Here is a 25,373-nt window from a genome sequence, read left to right on the forward strand (position 1 = left end):
AGAGGCAATATGTTACAAAATAAAATTGATTGATATATACAAAGTTGAATTTTTTAATCAACAGGCTTTGATCCAATGTACAGTAACATATTAGCTACATGAACTAATAGAGAATAAAATGATTAATTAGAGGGTATAAAAATAAGACTAATACTATAATGAATATTTAGTTTTTAAATGGGGTAAGGAAAAGCATGATGAGAAGAGCATAATTAGGTCAGCATTCAAAAATGAGAATTTAGGGGCGCCTGGGTGGCTCAGTTGTTAAGCGTCTGCCTTTGGCTCGGGTCATGATCCCAGGGTCCTGGGATAGAGCCCTGCATAGGGCTCCCTGCTCAGCGGGAAGCCTGCTTCTCCCTCTCCCACTCCCCCTGTTGATGTTCCCTTTCTCTCTGTGTCTCTCTGTCAAATAAATAAATAAAATCTTTTTTAAAAATGAGAATTTGGGCTTTTATATGAAAGCGTTTCCTGATTTTCATTTGTTCTGAGCATTAATCCTACTAGGACTCTCTCAAAACATATTTTGACAATGCATAAGTATTTTAACCTAAATGAGGCTTTTTCTAGACTAAAAAGTTACTGCTATAATAATAGTGGGATTCATTTTACATTTTATAGACACCTCAAATATAAATTTATATGATCATTTTCAATACGTTATTTTCATTTTGACCTAAAAATTAAGAATAAATAGATCAACATGGTACATCATGTTTCGTAATAAAAACTGCTTTTGAGCCAAAACCAAGACTCAGATGTTTAACTGACAGAGCTACCCAGGTGCCCCTCAATCAACAAGCATTTTATTGAGCACCTGTTATGAATTAATCAATAACCTAAAACGTACTCACCATCTAATGCAGTACCTCACTATTTTACATGCTCTTATCATCCCAGGACAGGATAAGAAAACCTCAAGAGATCAGATGAAGTCTCTATGTATATAAGCCCGTCTGTGGAGATGTGGATTAAAAGCAAAGGAAGAGGGCGCCTGGGTGGCTCAGTTGGTTAAGCGACTGCCTTCGGCTCAGGTCATGATCCTGGAGTCCCGGGATCGAGTCCCACATCGGGCTCCCTGCTCAGCGGGGGGTCTGCTTCTCCCTCTGACCCTCTTCCCTCTCGTGCGCTCTGTCTCTCAATCTCTCTCTCAAATAAATAAATAAAATCTTTAAAAAAAAAAAAAAAAAAAGCAAAGGAAGATGCTGATGGTAGGTAGAGAGCCTAGAGGGACTGGGTTACATGTTAGGTAGAATTCAAGGGAAAGATCAGATATGAAAAATTCATAAAGCAGAATTCAAGGTCTGGCTGTATGTAAGGGTTATAGAGAGGACAGTAAACAGGAGGGACTCAGGAGTAAGAAAAGGTTAAGAAGGGGAGATTCCCCTGGAGGAGATGTCTGCACACAAGCTTATATCAAAATGTTATGTCCATGTCTTGCTATTTATATTCAACTTGTTAAAGGGAGATAGGAGTGAAAATAACACTTTTTTCCACTGAATATTTGCTTTAGTGAATGCATATAAATTGAAACACTGTCAGTCTATCAAAGAAAGAAAAAAAAAGATTTCATTTGGAAAAGGATTCATATGACTTTCTGGAGACATCTCATTCTTTTAAGTCTATAATATTTAATAGCCCTTTTTTATAATAAAGACAGCATTAAAACTAGAATTATTTTCTATTTTGTTTTTGTTGCTTGTGCTTATTTGAAAAAAATTGTAGAATAGCTATTTGTGTTAAGCTGCCCTAACGAAAGTATAAAATATGTGGCACTGGCTTGGCAGGTGAGTAATGGGTGTTGAGGAAATAAATATCACAGGCAAGATATGTAAAGATTGATTTTAGGCAGTGGTACAGCATTTGGTAAAGCATTTTTCTCCCCAGTGACTTTGAAGGCATATGATGAGCTTATTGATCTTCTTTACTTCTAGAGAAAATGTCTAAAAATTCCAGAAAGTGAGTACGGGAAAACATTGCCTGCCTTTAGAAATATATTACAAAAAAAAGAAAAAAGAAATATATTACAATATTTTTGCCCTTAAAATATACTACAGTGTAGATATATATTATAAGAAAAAAAAGTTCAAGCAAGATCTGTCTGGTTTTTAAGCGGTGATCAAAGAGAAGAAAGTTTAGAGATACCATCCTTCCAAAACTGGATCAGCCAACTCCTTCTAGATACAAATATTATTATTAAAAAAAGATTGAGAAAGGATCAGAGAATGAGGAGCCTCAAAGTTATTAAATAACAATAAGATTAAGAGTGCCATTCTCTCACGAAATTCTCATGTATTCTATGACTTCAGGATAGCCACCAGTAATTTGAGAGAGAAAAAAAAAAGATGAAAAAAATTTACAAAGGATATTAGAATTATGTTTAGAAAAGAAAATCCAAGACTTTGCACATAGTTACTGACATATGAGACTCTAGGAAAGCAAAATGATCACAAGCTTACTGAATTAGTGTGAATTATATTGCCAAATGCATTGCAAGCCAGGATAAAAACAACTTTTGAGTGAGCCTTAACACAGATTTGAACCAGCAGGAAGCTCTGCAGGCCATAAAAAAAGACATGCTCCTAAACATCCACCTCAGACATGACCATTCACATGTGGAATCTAAAAAACAGAACACATGAATAAACAAACAAAAAAGCAGAATCAAACCTATAAATGAAATATGATTATCTCCCAACAAATAAATATATGTATAAGTAAATATGCATATAATTAAAATAAATTCTGCCCTTCCCACATTTCCCTCTAGATTTTATTGGTTTTTTTGTCAACTTTACACTAACAGTTCTTTGTATACACAATGGTCTCTCATTATACTTTCCGTTTTGTTTCTTCCCACTCTCTTCTGAACCCCTCTGCTTCAAACTGACTTTTGCTCCCACTGCTAGAAAACACTGCTAGAAAAAATAACTTTTATCCATTTTAAATGACCTCTCTATTTTCAAACCCAATGGGCAATTCCCAACTGTCATGGAACTTGAAGAGGGTGCAGCCTCAGCATTTGTCATAGGTCCTCATTGTGCCTCCTACTTTCTTCACTTTGCTCCTAGGATACATTGCTCACTTAGTTTCCTCTTAATTCCCTGGCCTCTATCTTTTACATCCTCCTCTGCTGCCTCTTCCTGACCTCCTTGGTCTCTATACCTGGGGTGGCCAGATCTCAGTCCTTAGACATTTTTCTCTCTCATGTATTCTCATCTAAGCCATAGTTTTTAGCCTGCTTCTTTCTTCTCTCAGCTCCAGATCTGTATACCCAAATGCCCACTTGCCATTGCTAGTTGTGTGCCTAATAGGGCTTTTTAAAAATTAACGTAACCAAATCAAACTTCTCATTTCTAGCCCCATCCCAACATGATCATTCTCTATCTGCTTCATCCAGAAAAATATAACTAGATTTTTTTTGGTTTTTCATGGCAAAAAAAATATCAGAATTTTTTTTGACTTTTTCTTTCATATGTTACCCTTAGGAGTGGCACATAAACCTGAGGCAAGAAGCTCATTCGTCTATCGATGAACACTTCTGTTGCTTCCATATCTTGGGTATTGTAAACAATGCTGCAATACACATGGGGATACATATATCTTTTCAAATTAGTGTTTTCATTTTCTTTGGGTAAATACCCAGCCGTGGAATTACTGGATCATATGACAATTCTATTTTTAATTTTTTGCGGAAACTTCACACTGTTTCCACAGTGGCTCCACCAATTTGCATTCCCACTACTAGTGCATGAGGGTTCCTTTTTCTCCACATCTTCACCAACATTCATTATTTCTTGTCTTTTTGATTTTAGCCATTCTGAGAGGTGTAGGTGATACGTCATTGTGGTTTTGATTTGCATTTCCTTGATGATTAGTAATACTGAACATCTTTTCTTGTGTCTGTTGGCCATCTGTATGTCTTCTTTGGGGGAAAAAATGTCTATTCAAGTCCTCTGCTCAGTTTTTAATTGGGTTATATGGTTTTTTTTGGTGTTGAGTTATATAAGTTCTTTATATACTTTGGATATTAACTCCTTATCAGATGTATCATTTGCTAATATCTTCCCCCATTCAGCAGGTTGCCTTTTTGTTTTGTTGATGGTTTCCTCTCCTATGCAAAAGCTTTTTATTTTAATATAATCCCAGTAGTTTATTTTTGCTTTTGTTTCTCTTGCCTTAGGAGACATATGTAGAAAAATGTTGCTATAACTGATGTGAAATGAACTCATCTATGTTCTCTTCTAGGCGTTTTATGATTTCAGGTCTCCTATTTAGGTCTTCAATCCATTTTGAGTTTATTTTCATGTATGGTGTTAGAAAGTGAGTCCTTGCCATTTGCAATAACATGGATGGACCTAAAGGGTAGTTACTAAGTGAAATAAGTCAGACTGAGAAAAACAAATACCATATGATTTCACTCATATGTGGAATCTAAAAAACAGAACACATGAATAAACAAACAAAAAAGCAGAATCAAACCTATAAACACAAAGAACAAACTGATGGTTGCCAGAAGTGAGGTGGGTGGTAAAATGGGTAAGATGGGTGATGGAGAGTGGGAGTGCAGGTTTTCAGTTATGGAATAATTAAGTCATAGTAATAGAAGGTACAGTACAGGGAATATCGTCTGTGATATGGTAACAGGGTTATATGGTGGCGGACGGTAGCTACACACATGGTAAGCGTTAGCATAATGTATAAACTTGTGGAATCACTATGTTGTACACCTGAAACTAACATTGTGCCTCATCTATACTCAAAAAAAATTTTTTTTAAAGTTCAACCTCATGCAAATTAGAAAAATACAAATTCAAACCATGGCACAGAATTTTACAACCAATGGATTGTGAAAATTAAGATCTCTGTTAGCTATCAAGGGCTGAATATATCAAGAAACATTATATATTATAAATAATTTTTTTTTTTAAAGATTGTATCTATTTATTTGACAGAGAGAGACACAGCGAGAGAGGGAACACAAGCAGGGGGAGTGGGAGAGGGAGAAGCAGGCTTCCCGTGGAGCAGAGAGCCCGATGCGGGGCTCGATCCCAGGACCCTGGGATCATGACCCGAGCCGAAGGCAGACGCCCAACAACTGAGCCACCCAGGTGCCCCTATAAATAATTTTTATACATCATCCATGGTATTGTAAAGTAGTGTGACCACTTGGGAAAACAATTAGCTTTACATAAATTTGAATAAATTTGAACAATTGCATCTTCTTTATACACTGAATTGGCCCTTCACTCAGATCTAAGAGAATCTCTTGTACCCTGTTCCACAAGATATATACAAGTTTACTTATAGACACATTATTTGTAAAAGCAAAACTGAAAACAATACAAATGAATGTCTTCTAGAAAATATACAAAGTGCATTATAGTCATAATTGAATCGTAACTGCATTAGACTGAAAGAAAATGGATAAACTACAGCAATGTGCTACAATTTGGATGACTCTTAGAGACCTTATGTTGAGTCAAAATGCAAGTCTCAGAAAACTATAAAATAAGCAAAATTAAACTTTATGTTGTTTAGAGTTACATTCATGTATGATTAAACTATATTCTTTTAATTAAGGAAGAGATGGCCTTAATATGGGAATATTTGGTTCTAACAAGAAGTCAGAGTAAGGCCCGGGAAGGGATAGGGAAGAAAAATATTGGCACTGTCTTAGTTAAGTGGTAGGCTTATTGGTGTTCATTCTAATATAATCCTTCATAAATTGTATTTTACATACTTAAATACTTTTATGTACAAAAATATTTTTAAAAGAGAGTATACAGGACATTCATGTGGAAATGTAACTGACCCATTAAATGGTAACTTAGTACCAGTATCTCAATAGATCTGGTGAACAGTGGGTTGTATTCATATTGCTTTATTTTTGGGGAGGGGGGTGAGTATTTTCTAGCATTCCTATCACACCCAAAAATAATTTGACTTTTGTAACTATAAAATATTATTTTTTTTTAAAGATTTTATTTATTCATTTGAGACACAGATACAGAGAGAGAGAGAAAGCATGAGCAGGGAGAGAGGCAGAGGGAGAGGGAGAAGCAGGCTCCTCGCTGAGCCAGGAGCCCGATGTGGGGCTCGATCCCAGGACCCTGGGACCATGACCTGAGCCGAAGGCAGACGTTTAACCATCTGAGCCACCCAGGCGCCCCTAAAATATTATTTTAAAAATGAATGAAATAAGGCTGCTATGATTGGTTCATGCGTTAAAAAAAAAATTACCACAAACATATTGGTAGCTGCTGTGACAAGTTCCATATTCTATGCATTTTTTAGTCCTTCTGTCCACCCATCAGAGTTTCACATATACAAAAGGATTCTGAAATTTTATTTTGATTTTCCAATACCTCAAAAAAGCAATTTTAAAAGAAACAGATAATACAAATATAATGCATTAATTTTAATATAGGTTAAGGATAACAATATTTTATCACTAGATTTTGCCACTGATTTTGTAAAGTCTTTATGTTTGTTGTATGTGTGTGTGTACAAATTTATGATCCCTTCTGTTTTCCAAGATTAATCTTTTAAATCTGCATTTACAGAGGAATATTATTTGGAAATTATCATGTATATTTCTTGAATACTTGAATTTAATTTTTACCTTCCCAACCTTTATCCCAAATTAGTGTTATAATATTTTATAAAATCAAATTAAGAATTTTTAAATACCATTTTTTAATTTGTACATAGCTAACTTATTTTTTTTAAATATACCATTTAAAATACAATCGAAATGTCTTCAGGATTTCTAAAAAGATAACATACATAACCATGCACTTAATCAATTATTTACTTTTTATGTTGATAAATTTAATTTTTTTCTATGTCAGCTCAATATCTTCTACTATCTTAAGAACACCAAACTTTAAACATTTATGAAGGAATATTTACTTCTCTTGTATACAATAATTTTTATGACAAAAATATATCTTTGGGTACATGTCATAACAGCAAGTAGGTGATTTTTTTTATTTTTTTTTTAAGATTTTTTATTTATATATTTGACAGAGAGAGACACAGTGAGAGAGGGAACGCAAGCAGGGGGAATGGAAGAGGGAGAAGCAGGCTGCCCACCAAGCAGGGAGCCCGATGCGGGGCTCGATCCCAGGACTCTGGGATCGTGACCTGAGCTGAAGGCAGACGCCTAACGACTGAGCCACCCAGGCGCCCCGTGATTTTTTTTTAAAGTAGACTCTGATATAAATATGGACGCTTTAATGTTCTTGACCTTTCAATTTGCATTTAGTAAAATGACTTTGTAAAATAAGTGGTCGGTAAAAGTTATCTGATTCTGTAATTTTCTAGTTTAAAGTAAATCTAATCAATCATTCTAAAAATGGTATAGTTGAAATGTAAATAAATGTAACTAATGAGTTATGCTATTGAGATTCAAACTTCCGTGTCTTGAAAATCTAATTTTACGATTTTGAAGAAATTATTGATCTTTCTGAAAATTATTTTTCTCATCTGTGTATTTTTAGGCATATTGGGAAGAATATCTGAAATGATATTATGAGAATTGTATATGTATAGCCTGACAGAGTGTGTATTCAGAAAAATGATCCTTTTTAATAGATGTAGCGTATTTGTAGCTTCCCTTAGAATATCATATATTAACCAATTTAGATGAATTCACAAAGAGTTCATCTGGGATGCCTAATTTAAAAATTCTATTTAGGGTTTCAGATTGCTATATGAAATTTTCTGTTACTGAAAACATTTATATTTATAAGAACATCTAGTTGCTTTCTGTGAGAAAAACCCGCATTTTGAGGGGCGCCTGGGTGGCTCAGTTGGTTGGGCGACTGCCTTCGGCTCAGGTCATGATCCTGGAGTCCCTGGATCGAGTCCCACGTCGGGCTCCCTGCTCAGCAGGGAGTCTGCTTCTCCCTCTGACCCTAACCCCTCTCATGTGCTCTCTCTCTCATTCTCTCTCTCTCAAATAAATAAATAAAATCTTTAAAAAAAAAAAAAACCGCATTTTGAGTATGCCATTTTACAGAAGAAAAAATGAATGTTTATGGAGAATAAGTGACTTGCAAAAGAAATATCACTAGTTAGTGACTTATAACACCATGTATAGTTTGCTTTTAAAATATCTGCTGTTTTCCTGAAAGCAGGCTAATGGGAGTAAACCTTTCACAGATTTGCTATAAAAGATTGAATAAATATAATTCATAGAACAAAGTGTTTAAATTTGCTTGTTGACATCTTTTATGATTTAACCCCTGTTTTAATGGTTTGATTGAGTCTGTTTCTTCACTCAAAGCAACCTCAATTCTTTTTGGCAATGTGCCTGGTATAAACAACAAATGATTGTGTATACTCTTGAATCCTTGCCTTACTCAGATTTGAAAGAGTCTTTTATGTTGACAAAAAGTTCTAGAAACCCCGACTGTCCTTGAGATCTATCCAATCATTAATTTGAATGCTCCAAAGTGAGAAATGATATCGAATGAGAAGAATCATTAACTGCCTAAGGTGCATCAAAATTTTAATTGTTTTTTTTTTTCTATTTCACTTGCATGCCCTATGGTGATCCATAAGTCTTTAGTAAATTAAAGCATTAGAGAAGAGGGTACTAACCACAATATAGCATCCTTTTCAAATATGTTCATAGAAAAACCCACTTCTGCCCTCAATTTCTGTGTTTTCTGACATCTGTATTTTTTATACACGGCTATCACCATCACCAAGGACATAATTGGATTAACAGTGAGCAAAATTCATGTTGCCATTTGCAGATCTCATTAATTTTATACATAAATAAGAAAAACCTAGTATTGCTTCTCTTTATTGAGTAAACAGTTGTTAATATCACATGCAATTTACACGTACACATTCACACAACACACACACTGAGTCATCTATGCCAGTAGGTCAAGCACTTAGAGCCCCTGCATTTCACAGACATTTTATTATACAAGAGAGATAGATAATCAGGATACAAGGACTACAGGTTCTAACTCTGAAGGAGGAAGTCTTCAGAGACAACAGATTGGGTTAGGTCTTACCATCTCAATCAAACCTGACTGGGAAATTAAAGGAGCGAAGGAGAGAAAAACAGAGACAAGATTAATCATGTAAGAAGAAAACTATAGTGGTTGCTCAGGAACAGTTATGGGGATACTGCCAACATTTTCTGAAGGAAGAAAGGTCTACCAATTGCACAAATGGGAACTCAAGCCATGATTATTCTCTATTCGTTCTAATAAGTATTCCTTCATTATATCCCTTAGGCTTGTGGATTCTAAGGTTATTTCAAAAATCCAGTGAGTTTGTAAAACTAAACAAGAAATTGTGATAAGATGTATTACATCTATTATATTTATCCCTCACAGTACTGAAAAAAAAAATACTAGGTAAATAAATGATATTCAGTAACAATAAAGGAATAAAGTTCAGAGAATTTAGCCACAGTAGTGAAGTATATTTTATAACTATGACCAAGAAGGTATAAATAGATTATGGATAATCACAAAGTAAAAAAGTCAACAACAAGGGGTAGTTTTATGATAGAAATAGGAAAAATAAGATAGAGCTTTCTCTAGCAAAACTTAGTTGATCAAGTAATCATTTTTAAAAGCACTTGAAATATGCTTCATTGTAACTGTGCTCAGTGAAATCCAATCCAATATAATTATTGAATTGTCAGTTCTAGGATTCCTTAATATGTAGGCCATCTTAATTCTTATTCACTATAATATCCACAGAGAGTAAAATGAACATAGACTTCTTTACACTTTCAAGGCTTATTATAGATCTAAATATAAAGGATAATATTCCTAAGCTTCAGAAGAAAATGTAGGAGAATCTTTTTCTGTCTTTAGATAAGTAACTATTTATCAGACTAGAAAGCACTAATAAATTTTCAAATTAATAAATTGGACTTTTCCAAAATTAAAAATTTCAGCTCATCAAAAGATGTATAACAAAATGAAAATTAAAGATTGGAAAAACACATTTGCAATGTATATATTTGTCAAAAAATGGTATAAGGATTGAATAAAGACACAATTCAGTAATATCACGACAAATCAAACAACCCAATTAAAAATAGGTAAAATATTTGAACAGATACTTCATAAGATATATCAATAAATGCTCAATAAGCACATAAGAAAGTGCTTAATAGCATTAGTAATCACAGAAATGCAAAATAAAAGCACAATAAGATTGTCAACCTCAAATGTTGGCAATGATGTGGAGCAATCAGAATTCTTATACGATGATGGCAGAATATAAAATAGGGCTTGGGGCACCTGTTTGGCTCAGTTAAGAGGCTTACTTTTGATTTAGGCTCAGGTCATGATCTCATGGGTCATGAGATTGAGCGTCCTCAGGCTCCAGGCTCAGTAGGGAGTCTGCTTACAGATTCTCTCTCTCCCTCTCCTCCTGCCCCTCCCCCTACTCTCGCTTTCTCTTTCAAATAAATAAATCTTAAAAAAATAATTACAAAAAAGAATAAAAAATAGGGCAACCACTTTGGAAATCTATTTGGGGGTATTTTATGATATTAAACAAAGATTTACCCAATAATCCAACAATTCTACTACTAGGTATTTTTTCTAGATAAATGAAAATGCATCCACAGAAAGACGTGCAGGGAATATTTATTACATCTTTATTCAGAATAGCTCCAAACTTAAAAAAATCCAAACTTTTTTTACCAGGAAAATAAACAATTCATGGGATGAAATTGTTATTCCACAACATAAAGGAATAAACTGTTGATACAGCAATGTGTATGAATCTCAAAAACAGTATGCTTAGTGAAAAAGACCAGATACAAAAAGTACATTGTGTAGCATTTGATTTCTATGAATATAAATATAGAAGGGGCAAATTAATCCCTGGTAAAGCAAACTAGTACGGTGGTTCCTTCCGAAGTATGGGGATTGACTGGAAAGGAATAGGATATGACTTTCTGGGATGATGAAAATATCTGTAGGTTAATAGGGATGTTACATGAGTTTATACATGTTTCATCAAAACCTAATTGTACACTTAAGATCTAAATATTGAGCTGTAGAAAATTAATGCCCCAATTATAAATAAAATTTTGATTCTAACATACATTAACTTAATTCAAAATATAATTCAATGTTTTCTATTTAATCAACATTGAGAACAAGATGTTTATATATAAACATGCATGCTTAAAGTTTGTCTCTATTGATTTAGGACCATTATCTGGAAAATAAAAGACTGAACTCTTTAGAAAAAAATAAAATGATTTTGACAGACTCACATAATTATTTAGATGTCACATTGTTTAACTTTAAAAAATAGTTTTGTTCTTCACAATCCCTTTATATTATTAAGTATGTAAACTTAGATTGTGTTAATACACTTAGATTGTAAATTTGAAAATTTCAAAAATAAAGTTTTATGTTAATCTCAGGAAACAAACTGAGGGTTGCTGGAGTGGGGGGTGGGGTGGGAGGGATGGGGTGACTGGGTGATGGACACTGGGGAGGGTATGTGTTCTGGTAAGCGCTGTGAATTGTGCAAGACTGTTGAATCTCAGATCTGTACCTCTGAAACAAATAATGCAATATATGTTAAGAAAGAAAAAAAGAAGAAGAAGAAGGTAGCAGGAGGGGAAGAATGAAGGGGGGGAAATCGGGGGGGGAGAAGAACCATGAGAGACGATGGACTCTGAAAAACAAACTGAGGGTTCTAGAGGGGAGGGGGTTGGGAGGATGGGTTAGCCTGGTGATGGGTATTGAGGAGGGCACGTTCTGCATGGAGCACTGGGTGTTATGCACAAACAATGAATCATGGAACACTATATCTAAAACTAATGATGTAATGTATGGGGATTAACATAACAATAAAAAAATTAAAAAAAAAAAAAAATAAAGTTTTATGATATGGTTGATTATTTGAAGGTCTAATTTACTGAGAGAGGACTTAGTCAATAGTCATTAGTCAATGTTCTCTCTTCCAGTTTAAAATTTAAACCCTAAATTGCTAAGTAATATATATCAGAAAAATATACTTAAAATTTGGAAGAGATATAAAGAAACCAGAAAATTATTTTTTTCTAATGCCTCTGGGTATTCAAGGTAAAAATCTTAAAATTCAAAGACTAGTAGAAAGGGGAAAAGTCCTCATAGCCCCATCACCATAAGATAACCACAGTTGTCATTTTGGAGTAAATCTTTCAGTTCATAAACAAACACAGACACAAATGCACAAGCTATCTTATATTATTATCCATGCTGCTTTACAATCTGTTTTTTTTTTATTCTATCCAGTGATATATTGTGAACCCTTTCTCTTTCCATAAAAAATTGTTGTAAGATTTGTTATCTAACTGCTGCATTTTCTCCATTGGTTATTAATCAGTCTCTATCACAAAACATTCATAATTTTGCTGTTTTAAACAAAACAGCAAAACAAATTCTGTATCTAATTTGGAGAGGGAGACATTTGATTGATTGATTGATATTATAAGTAATAACCTTAATTATTAGTTATTGTTGTTGTCCTTTAGAAACAGTACATAGACTGATATTCCCATTACTCATGCAGGAAAGTACCTAAATATCTTCACCAACAGTGTTTACAATTGTTTAGGTCTTAGTTTTATATTTGAAAAATATTACATTGCTATTTTTGTTTTTTTCTGATAGGTACCAAGATTTATTTTTACTAGTTTCTATTTTACATTACTAATTTAACATTCTTCTTTTGGGAACTCCCTGTGCATATTTTTGCATATTTCCATTCATATGACTATAATTTTCATATTTTAAAAAGTTATTTATATTAAGTATATCATGACTTTTTGTTTTATACATCTTGAAAACAATTCTCTTTGATCATTATTTAAATATTTTATTTGATGTATATTTTGATCATAAAAAATGTTTTTATTCATGGTGTCACATCTTGCAATCTCTATATTTTGGTTAACATTTATAATGATAGGAAATTAAATTTATACAAATAAATTTTGAGAAGTTATACTATTAGATATTTTAATTTTCTCAAAAATTTTATATTCTCCACTGCCATTAAATATAAAAAATTCACATTTTCATATAAAATAACTTTTCCTTAAGATGAAATGGAATAGAGTTATATATAATGATGTTGCATATTATATGACTTTTGTTATTCATCTCATATCTACTTCTCTCACAGAATTCACTCTATCAATAAATGGTAAATTTTTGTTAGTTGTTGACAGAGTCTGTTTTCTATAGAATAGCTTAAGTGATCTTTTCAGATTCTGAAATACAATAATAGGTCATGGTTTATGGGAATTGCAAAAAAGGTGACCTTACTGGTGGGAGAAATTGCAAAAGGACCTCCTTCTTGGGAATACATTTCAAAATAGGTCTCCTTTCCCCACACTAAAACAGTACCATGGGTTGGGGCAGGGGCATGAACCTGGCGAAAGTAGCATAGGCTGGATTATTGGATCTAAGGCCTGGCAACTTTGTGCAGTACAAAAGTTGACTATGTTGGTGGTGACCCAAGTTAGATCATGTCACATCCATACTCAAAACCCTGATGGCCTTTTAGCTCACTTAAAAAAAAAATCAGTGTTTACGATGGTCTGCCAGACTTTGTATAGACTTGCCCTATTGCATCACTTCTCAGGCCTCATTGTGTACTCATCTTCACATGCATGTTCCACAATTAGGATGTTTGCCCTGGTTGTTCCTTTTCCTTGGAAATCTCTCACTTCCATTTGTCACCCCAGCTCTTACTGGTTCTACTCAACCAGCTCTGACCACAACATTTAAAACTTCAAATTTGAGTAACATCATAATAGTGGAATAAAAGTTTTCTCCCATCTTCCCCTAAAGAACACTGATTTAGACAATTGTTCATGGATGAGAGATGCTTTGTAGAAGTCCAGGAGTCCAACAAAGATGTTCCAATTCATCATTTGAGCAAAAAATATTAAGATTGGATGCATCAAAGTTGGTAAGAGGAACAGTTTCGCTTTACCTGTGTCCTTCTTTCCTCAAGATGATACAGATGAGCCTTCTCAGCCCTTGATTTCTCTCATGGGGGGAAGTGAGAATATATGAATGATGCCCAGATTTCCCAGCTGTATAGGATGCTGCCAGAGACACTCACTTCTTTTTCATCCCACCCAGAATACTGGGGGACAGAGACCAGTTGGGAAATTGGAATTTATGGCCCTCGGAGGACTTCAGACAGAAACAGGATCTACTTACAGCATCATGGACTCCATCAGGAAACCTTCCCATGAGCTGTTAGGGGTGCCTCACCTACAGATGCTCCAACTGGCCTTTCTTTCTCTCTGAACAAATAAAAACCCATAAACAGATGGTTTCACTGGTGAATTCTACCAAACATATTAAGAATTAAAGTCCAGCCTTTTAAAACTCTTCCAAAACATTGAAGGGCGGTGGAACACTTCCAAATTTTATGAGGCCACCATTACGCTGATACCAAAGCCAGATAAGGACACCACAAGAAAAGAAAAGTACAGGCCAACATCCTTGACAAATATAGATGCAGAAATCTCAACAAAATACTAGCAAACTAAAGTCAACAGCACGTTGAAAGGATTATACACCATGATTGTGGGATTTATCTCTGGGATGCAAGGATGTTTCAATATAAACAAATTAATCAGTGTTATGCATCACATTAATATAATGAAAAATAAAAATTATATGATTATTTCAATAGATGCAGAAAAATGCATTTGGCAAAAATTTACATCTACTTGTGATAAACACTCTTAACAAATTAGATACAGGAGGAACATAACTCAACATAATGAAGTCCATATAGGACCACCCCACAGCTAGCATCATACTCCATGATGAAAGGTTGAAAAGTTTTCCTCTAAGATGTGGAACAAGACAAGGTTACCCACTCTCACTACTCATATTCAATATAGTATTGGAAGTCCTAGCCAGAGCAAACAGGTAAGAAACATAAGTAAACGACATTCAAATGTGAAAGGAAAATGTAAACTTGTCTTTGCATATGGTATGATCTTTATATACAGAAAATCCTAAAGACAGTAACACCCTGTTAGAAGTAATAAACTAATTCAGTAAAGGTGCAAAAAAAAAATAAAGACACAAATAAATGGAAAACTGTTCCTTGTTCATGGATGAGAAAGGATTAATATCATTAAATTAACAATAATTAATAATTATAATTAATAATTGATTAATAATAACTATTAATAATAATGATAATTAACCCAAAATTCTCTGTGGAGTCAATGTAGTCCTTTTCAAAATTACAATGGCATTTTTTACAGAAATAGGAAAAACAATCCTAAAATGTATATGAAACCCAACAAAAGGCCCTGAATGGCCAAAGCAATCCAGTAAGAACAGTGAGAAGAAGAACAAAGTTGGAATAAGAAGAACAAAGTTGGAGGCATCACATTTCCTGATTTCAAACTGTATTACAAAGCTACAGTCACCAAAAAGTATGATACTGGCAAAAAACAAATTAGACCAATGGAACAGAATAGAGAGCCAAGGAAGAACACCCCCCCCACCCCCCCCCCCCCCCCCCCCCGCCACACACACACACACACAGTCAACTAATATTTGATGAGTAAGCCAAAAATAGCCAATGGGGAAAGGATAGTGACTTTAATAAATTGTGCTGGGAAAACTGGATAAATATATGCAAAAGAATGAATTTGATCCCTATCTTATACCACAAATAATCCAATTTAAAATGGGCAGAGAACCCGAATAAACATTTTTCCCAAGAAGTCACACAAGTGCTCAATAGGTAAATTAAAAGTTACTTGACATCACCAATTATCAGAGAAATAGAAATTAAAACTACAATGAGATATTACCTCATGCCTGTTAGAATGATTATTATCGAAAAAGAAAAGAGATAACAGGTATTAGTGAGGATATCAAAGAAAGGGAACACTTATGCACTGGGGATGGAAATGTAAATTTGTTCAGCCACTATGGAAAACACTATGGATATTCTTCAAAAAATTCAAAATAGAACTACCATATTATTTAGCATTCCACTTCTGGGCACATGTCCAAAGGAAATGAAGTCACTATCTTGAAGAAATATCTATACTCTCATGTTCGTTGCAGCTTTATTTAAGAGATGGAAGCAATCTAAGTGTCCATCAATAGATGATAAGTCAACCACTAGTTCTATATGATATATCACTTATATGTGGATTCTAAAAAAGCCAAACTCAGAGAAATTGAGTAGCATGGTGTTGCCAGGGACTGAAGTTTGGGAAAATAGGGAAATGTTGGTCAAATATTACAAGTTTCCAGTTATAAGATGAAAAGTCCTGGACATCTAATGTACATCATGGTGATTATAGTTAACAATACTGTATTTATATACTTGAAATTTGCTAAGAGAACAAATCAGATTCTCACCACACACATGCAATTATGTGAGGTGATAGAGGTGTTAACCTTATTGTGGTAATCATTTCACAATATATATATGTATCAAATTACCATGTAGTATGACTTAAACTTACACAATGGTCTATGTCAATTATCTTGGTTAAACTGGAAAAAATTAAAATAGCAGACTCTCTACTCACTACCTGTCCCCCTCAGATGGATTTCTATTTCTGTACAGTGGTTGTTTATTTTTATTGCCTGCCTCCCCCAAGAAGATTTTTTGTATGTTTACACTTACCTGCATTATATTTATCTCTTTTACTTTTAGCATTATTAGCATTATTAATTCCTGAAAATTCATGCAACTTAAGAAGATAAAATTCATGTTGTGGCCATTTCTAGACTATGACTACGACTTTATGATAACTACTTCCTTTTTTTCAATGATAACCTTAGAAGTTATTTCTTTAGAAAATTAAACATTCTTAAAAACTTAACTTTGTTTCTAATAGTAAAATAGAAAGTGTGAATGAGAACATTTTGATACTGTGACCTATTTTGTCTGTTGACTGGTCCTGAGGATTCTTTATGTCAATTTCTACAACTGAGGTTAGAATGAAATGCTGTTTTTCTGGAATACTTTTCACCTAGGGATGGTGGGTGAGGTTGTTATCTGAATTAAAGCTAATGCTGATATCTGAATTACTTATAAAAGAAAAAAAAAACAAAAATGTCTTGTAATAGAAGAATAATTAAATGAATTATAATATAATTAAATATAAGCGTCTGATAATTTGATTATAACAAAAATTCTAGTCACATGTGAAATATGTATATTTTAATGTAGGGAGATTAAATAAGAACATAAATAGCATATATAGTATGATCCTAAATATGTAAATATGTCCCATAAGATTAAAATTATTTTTTTACCTTTGGCATAATTTTCTTTTTGAGAAAATATAATATTCACATAAAAAAGGAAAATAAAGCTTAGAATTACTTTCATGCATCAAGTAAACCAAATTGTTTAAATGCACCAGCATATGATATAAGCTAAACGTAGAACTATGAAGGAATTCTCTAATGGTGTGTTGGTGCAAGTACCACATTTAGCCCCCAATATCAATTTTTATTTAATAAATTAACAACTTACAGGAAAACAAGCAGGATCATCAATAATTGGAGTTTTAGAGAATACTTTGAAAGTATGAAATTGTGTTTGCCAAATCCAATATGTCTCTCTACTTACACAAGCAAGAGTGACAAGACCTACAAACCTCTTCTCTGCTTTATTGCAAGGCGGCTATAGCAAGCCATTAAAAAATAACCATTGGAGTTCATGGAAAATAACAAAATATAAGTATCAAATCTCCAAAAGATACAGAACAGCAGACATACCATAAGGACATGTATTAAGTGAGAATGTGAGAGAAACAAAAAGCAAGAAAACAGTGAGTCAAAGAGAGAGACACAAAAATGAATCAAACTGCCAGCAACAGTTTCAGCTTCTAATCAAACAGCAGACTCTATATAAACACAGTCTGGAAGGTGCTGTAGGTTACACATTGGATTTTTTCTCCCTAGTCTTTCTAATTAAAATCAGCTGTAACATTAGCAACAGTATTTCTTTAAGCATAAAAACCAATAGATGCTTTATATATCCAAATTTGAGCAAAATTGTATAGAGTACATATTGGAAGAGTGACCATAAAACAAAACCAAGAATAAATTTGTAATTTATCTTTTGGTTTATATCTTTGTATGTTATACATGCTTAAAATATTTTTTATTATTTATACATTAAATTTTGTCAAAGAAAAAATAGACTTTAATTCATATATCAATACATAAGCGATGGAGATTATATACATTATGAATAATATATTATGAATTTTATTTCGTTTTTCTTTTCTTTTTTTTTTTTTTTTAACAAGCTTAAGCTCTGAACTGAGACAAAGATGGGTTGCAGTGATGATCCTGCCTCTTGCTACTTTGAACAAAATTAACCTTGGGCAAGTAATGTAAGACTCATTTTCCCAATTGTAAAACGTTGATGATAATAATAGGAATCTTTTCACTTTGTTTGAGAAATTAAATAATATAATGAATACAAAATACTTGGTAGTGTCAGGTACAGGGGACTTAATAAATGCTAAGGATTAGATTTATTGAGCTTTCATTACATTGTAGTACACACAGAATCTCTGTAAATTAAGTGCTATTATTCCCATTTACAAATTAGGAAAGAAAGAATGAGAAGAAAAAATTGATTTTCCCCATCTGACAAAGTCTTTTAACTTCCCAGAGGCCACAATTGTTTCTTCAAAAAAAGGAGCCAAGGTAAAATAAAAATGCGTTTTCTCATTTTCAAGGGGATCTAGAGAGAATAGATACTTTTGCAAACCATACTCTCAGTGATTTTATAGTTAGAAACTGCCAGGTAGCATCGAGTGCTTTATTTCTTTTTTATATTTACGCCAATTATATTGCACACATTGCTGCTGTAAAGAAAATATGCAAAAAGCTTTGTCCTTTTACTTTAATATACATCATTTTAGCCAACTGGAAACTCTAAGAATTATTTTTCTTATTCTCTTTTAGCCTGTAATCTGATGGGATGTGTACAGGTGAACACAGATACCTGCCCACCTCCCCCCCAACACACACCCTCTAGTGTACCATCTGTTTTCTATCTTGACTTAGTGCCATCTGTTTTCTATCTTGACTTAGTGCCATGTCATTAGCAAAAGACAGTCAGCCTTTAATGATCTTGGCCATGATAATGAAATAACAGACATGTCAGCCTTATTGTGTATTTCTTAAAGGGATAGATATTGAAAGACTTCGAGTAAGGGAAGAAACAATTAGTAATACTTTGTAAATGAATGTATAGCAACAAACAAAAAAACAAATAAACCCTCATCAGTAATCAATCTAGTGACCTTTTCTTTGCATAGACATGTGGTTTGAAACAACTCAGATATATTTAACTATCATTCTGAGTGTAAACATAGCCAAGTATGTAAAGAGTCTTTAATTCTTAGAGTTTATCTGCTTAGAATATTTTGAATTAACAGTTCAAAAACAGTTTACTACAGTTAAAAAAATTATACACATTGGTAAAAATCTGGGACTTAATGAAATATGTAAAATCTGGCATTTTGAACTTGGTTGAATTAGAGTTGATCTATATTTAAAAGAGGTTTTTGCTAAGACAGCAAAAATTTCTCATGTTTAGATGCCCTATATTCCAAGAAGAAATTTTGAAGAACCACTTAATTAATAGACAGGTGACAACTGATTTTCACACCTGTTTTATCAAGTAGCTTAAAAATAAATAATCTCATTTGTATGTACAGAAATGTAAATTTCCCAGTTAGTGATATAAATGGGTCCATTTTTCAGATATTTAGATTTTATAAACTATACACATTATATAAAATTAATGTATTTTCTTATATGAATATTGATTTTTACATATTTTGCGTATTGTATATTAAAGTTGAGTAGCCACATTGCATGGTATGCTTTCACTTTATCAACAGTTATGCCCATAACTAATGAAGCCTTAAAATAAGTATTTAAAAAAACAAAATACCTTTAACCAATCTAAAGAGGTCATAATTCAATTTACATTCACTCTTTTGAGAGATAATATTAATATACTAGTATTATGAAGTCAAAGATACTGAGCTAATTTGTGCATGAGATGATATATTTCCAAATGAACAAAAACTAAACGGTGAATATGACTTTATTACAATTGTATCACAAATGTTAAGTATCTTGTGTAAACTTTTACCCATAACATATTTTCCCTCCATTCTTCCATTCAAAACACACTAACCTTGTCCTAAAGTTTGTAGGATGAGGATGTCCGTCATATAAGGATAAGTAGTCATATTCTTCTTCTAGAGCAAATGACTGAAAAACAATTTGTATTCTATTCCGTTCTTCTGCTATTATTACCCATGTACAGTTTGCACCATTTGGATATCCATATGGAAAACCAGGGCTTTCTATAGTGCCATTAAGTCCTTTTAAAGTTCCACCACATGTATAAATAAATCCTGAAACAAAAGACAAATAAACAGACATTAATATTATATAAAACACAAACAATCCAGGAGACATATAATTTTGAAAAAGCCTTTTTTTCTAAGCCCTATGTTACCATAATTTTGTAAATGGCAAGGGCTGGGTAAATTATCTAATTTTCTTTTTTAAAAAGATAAGGCATAACTAGCAAAATCCTTTAAAAAAAAACTTGCCATTTATCAAACATCTTGTGGTTAGGAATTATAAACCAGGTGATGAAGTAAGTTTCTCCACACATCATGATCCAACAGACAAACAAAATCTTAGAACATGATATCTTCCCTGAAGTAGTTTCCAATCTAATCATGGACAATCATGAACAACAATGAAAATTAAATAATTTTTGAATGCATTTTATGTCTTAAAAAATTAACTCCACTTTTCTTGGTAAAACATGCTATTTTTTTTCTGTCCATATCTCTGCGATGTAGCCAATGTGCCTTAGGAAAATCCTTCCCACCCTGATTCTACCAGAAGGAAAAATGGTTCAGATCTAAAAAAACAATCTATGTAATCATTCTTTCTTTGACCAGAGTAGTTGGCCCAGGATAAACATAATCCTAAACTAACTATATCAGAGTCAAACCTAAGGTTGGGAAGAAAATACACTGAAAATTTGAATCCTGGACAACTGACAGTAGCCATCTTAAGAACTTCCATGGTTCAGGGAGCCTGGGTGGCTCAGTTGGCTGAGTGTCTGATTCTTAATTTTGTCTCTGATCATGATCTCAGGGTCGTGGCATAGAGCCCACCATCGGACTCCATGCTCAGAGAGGAGTCGGCTTGAGGATTCTTTCTGTCTGTCACTGGCCCTCCGCTGTTCTCTCATTCTCTCTCTAAAATAAATAAATAAATAAATAAATCTTAAAAAAAAAAAAGAACTTCCATGGTTCTGTGGGAGTTCTAATTCTATGGGAAGTCTAAATTATTGACAGCTTGACTCTTGGAGACACCTAGAAAACTGACTATGTTTCTTGAGAAATTATTTATGAATATATGCTAGTCTATAGTCATATTAGGTAATGTAAAACTCTAAAATTTAGACAATGGTCAGGGAAGATGGTCCCAGCATGTATCTAGACTAGTCTAATTAAAGACTGGATCCATGGTTGCGGAAGTTCTGATAAGAATTCTTCTGGTAAGAATTCTTCACCTTGGTGTTATTTCCAGATCTGTGGGTTGTGCATGATGCTTATGGGTCATGAAGCTGTAAGTCAGAAATACAAGCTAATTTGGGGGAGAGAACACCATACCACCCAAAGTATCTATATTTGGAACTGGATATAGAAATGTAGGAAATATGGGGCACCCCTCTCTGAGAAGGAATGAGTATATGATAGGTATGGATATTTTTGAAAAATATGAGGAACCATGCACAGAAGATGGGAAGCCAGAGTTGTAGATTGTGGCAGACAGAGAATGATTTGGGATGTAATCCATTCTTTTCTCTTTTCACAAGAACACCATGCTTTTGCTAGGGGACACAATTCTCTACCAAACAACTGTATGCTTTAGAATAGCTGGCTCTACTGATTCTAATGGTGAGGCGGGTGGCTCAGGGCTGAATTAATCAGTACAACCCTATCCTCTTACCCACTTTTACTTCAGGAACCTACTCTGATTATTTCTATTTACCACAAAGTCCTAAACCTGGGATGTTCAGTATTGATATAAACACAGTTCTTGTGGTTCTTTTTGGCCTTTTAGAACGTTACCAAGAAGTTGGATAATGTAGAAGTTTAAAAAAAAATCAATATTTGTGTGTATACATACATTTTTGCTCATGCACCAAAAGTCAAATAGGGCATTTTATGATTTTCAAAAATAAAAAAAGGAGCAAGGTCTCTTTTAAATTGCTTCTTGCAGAGCAATTACTTTGAAGCCTTAGGTTAATTAGCTATCACCCATTTCTATTAGTTTTCTGCCTGAACAGCTTCCAATTTGAACTTCATAACTAAATGCAAGCATGAATCCCTTCAGCTACAATGTGATCTATGGGCTGTTTTATATATTCTCAAGCCCCATCACCCTGAATGGCTTTAGAAAAAGGACATATGTCCTAAAATAACATGTTCAGCTCTGGCCACTAATTCTTTAAGGGCCTGCTGATTCATACATTTCAGTTCCTTTCCTTTTTTGTTTCTTGAGGCAAATTAAGAATTACACCTATTTTTAAGCTTTCTTATCTGTGTTCTTCATTTTATTTTCATTTTTTGTTTATATTGAAGTTTGATTAAACATCACATTATTCATAATAACAAAGTACATTTTTCCAACAATAGGTTTATAATTTCCACATCCCCCCAAAAAACAGAAACAAATAGAGTTCTTAAAAGTAAAGTAAAATTTCCCTCATTTACTTATGCTTCACAAGGTTGGTCATTGTTATCACCTTAGTGTGTATCTCTCTCTAGGCCATTTCTAGGCAAATGAAGATATATGCATATTTCCATGCATTATATATGTATATATATTTACAAATAGAATCAGTCATACTATGCATAATTTTCTGAATCTTTTTGTGTATATGTGTAAAATATTACTGATTCTGGATCCACATGTGTACTTCTCCTACATTCTTTTTTAATGACTACATAGCTATATGGCATATGGTATGCCTGTACTTAATTTTGTTTAATTATCTCTTATTGACAGCTTTAGTCTTTGTGTTTTCAAGGGCACAAAGAACAACTTTGGATGTATACCCTTGTGCACTTGTGTGATACATACTTCAGATAGAATTCCAGAAGTGGGTGTGCTGCATTTTAAATTTAGGTAGATAATCCAAACAATCCTCGATAAATGTGAAAATTTCTACTTCTATCAACAGGTTATGAAGTGTTTTCAACCTACAACTTAAATTTTGGCAACATTAGATTTTTTACAAAGCAAAAAAAAAAAAAAATGTTATCTTACTATTTTATTTTGCATTTCTCTGGTAACTGTTGGGATCAAATATCTTGTTATATGTTTGTCATTTATTCATAATTCTTCTTTTATGAATTGCTTCTCCATACCCTTCACTTATTTTTATTGGACTCTACTTTTTTTAATTCTCTTTTAGGATACAATTGCTTAGCTTTCTGATTATTCATTGGTAATCCATATTTCCTTTCACATATACATTTCTAAATGAAATAACTTTGCTTATTCTTTATAGCTCATTGCTCTCATAAATCCACAACTCCTTAGTGCTCTTTATAGTACATGTGAGGCTTCATCTTTTCCACTCCTTTCCTTTGATGATATTTCTCCCATATTGTTCATCTATTCATCACATATGCCAGGCCTTCAGGATAAGATGATTAAAAGGACATTATTCCAGCCTGTCTTCATGGAATTGACAAGCTACAACATAAGACAGCATGAATATACAGATTATTAATGTAGAATATGGTAAATGCTATGATTGGGGTAAGCACTCATTGCTGTGAGAATACATGGAAGCAAAACTTAATCTAGAGGGGCAGAGCAAGATGGCGGAGGAGTAGGAGACCTGGATATCGTCTCCTCTCAGGAATTCAGCTGGATAGGGATCAAACCATTCTGAACACCTACAAACTCAACAGGAGATCGAAGAAAAGAATAGCAACAACTCTCTGAACAGAAAAGCAACCACTTTCTGGAAGGTAGGACGTGCGGAGAAGTGAATCCGAGGCAGATTCGGGAGGATAGATGGCGGGGGAGGGGCCTCCGTCGGCCGCTTCTGGCAAGTGATAGAGCCACAGAGCACAAAATCGGAACTTTTAGAAGTCTGCTCCGCTGAGGGACGTCACTCTGGTGGCTAAGTGGGGGTGGAACCCTCGCGGGACAGTGTGGTCTCAGGACCCTCGGGGTCACAGAAAGACCGGGGGTGCCTGAGTGCGGCAGAGCTCCCAGGTATCGGAGCAGGGAAGCCGGCTGCAGAGACGGAGCCCAGGCGCGGGCTCTCAGCTCGGGGTTGCCATAAACCGTGATCCGCGGCACAGTCGGGCCACTGCTCCTCCAGCAGGGACCCAACAAGCGGCAGATCTGGGGAGACTCACCTTCTTCCCCCGGGAGGAGCGGCGCGGGAGCGCACCGCGGGGATCTGCTGGGTTTGGAGACTCCACCCGGGGTCGGGTGCCAGAGATAGAAACGCTCGGTCACAGGCCGGGTGAGCACGGAGTGCGGCCAGAGACCGGGGAGACGGGAGTGACTGACTGCTTTTCTCTGGGGGCTCACTGAGGAGCGGGACCCCAAGTTCTTGGCTCCTCCGGGGCGGAGACTGGGAGGCCGCCATTTTCACTCTCCGCCTCCAAAGCTGTACGGAAAGCTTGCAGGGAGCAAAAGCTCCCGAGAGCAAACCCGAGCAGATTACTTAGCCTGGACCAGGCAAGGGCGGGGCAATTCCGCCTCTGGCAAAGACATTTGGGAACCATGGCAACAGGCCCCTCCCCCAGAAGATCAACGAGAACAGCCAGCCAAGACCAGGTTTACCGATCAGTGAGAACGGCAGAACTCCAGCGCTAGGGGAATACTGCACATAGAATTCATGGCTTTTTTACCATGATTCTTTAGTCTTTCAAAGTTAATTATTTTTTTTTAACTGTCTTTTTTTCTTTTTTTTTTTTTGAATTTTTCTTTTTCCCTTTTTCAACCAACATCTTATCAATCCCTTTTTTAAAAAAACATTTTTATTTTTCATTTTTAGAGTCATATTCTATCCCTTCATAGTAGTTACCCATATTTTTGGCATATATATATAAGTTGTTCTCTCTTTAAAATTTTGAGATAGTTTCTTCTAACAGATCAAAATATACTCTAAATCTCTAGTGTATGGTTTTTTTCTACTCCCCTGCCTGATCACATTCTCTCCCTTTTTTCTTTTCTTTTTTTTTTTTTAAATCCTCTTCTTTCTTTTTTCAAACA

The 25,373-nt window shown here is 34.3% G+C and overlaps 1 protein-coding gene across 7 annotated transcripts in view; it reads right to left on the minus strand.

Annotated features, from left to right (window-relative positions):
• Window positions 1-25,373, minus strand: part of CSMD3 (CUB and Sushi multiple domains 3) — a 1,192,082-nt gene that overhangs the window by 1,031,794 nt on the left and 134,915 nt on the right. For all 7 annotated transcript variants that reach the window (XM_032415697.1, XM_032415696.1, XM_032415695.1 and 4 more), the window contains exon 2: window positions 20,233-20,455. In XM_032415697.1, coding sequence (XP_032271588.1) covers window positions 20,233-20,455 — 223 coding nt within the window. The remainder of the gene's footprint in view (window positions 1-20,232; window positions 20,456-25,373) is intronic.

Source organism: Phoca vitulina, unplaced genomic scaffold, assembly GCF_004348235.1.
Source record: "Phoca vitulina isolate PV1807 unplaced genomic scaffold, GSC_HSeal_1.0 scaffold18, whole genome shotgun sequence".
Lineage (NCBI taxonomy): Eukaryota > Metazoa > Chordata > Mammalia > Carnivora > Phocidae > Phoca > Phoca vitulina.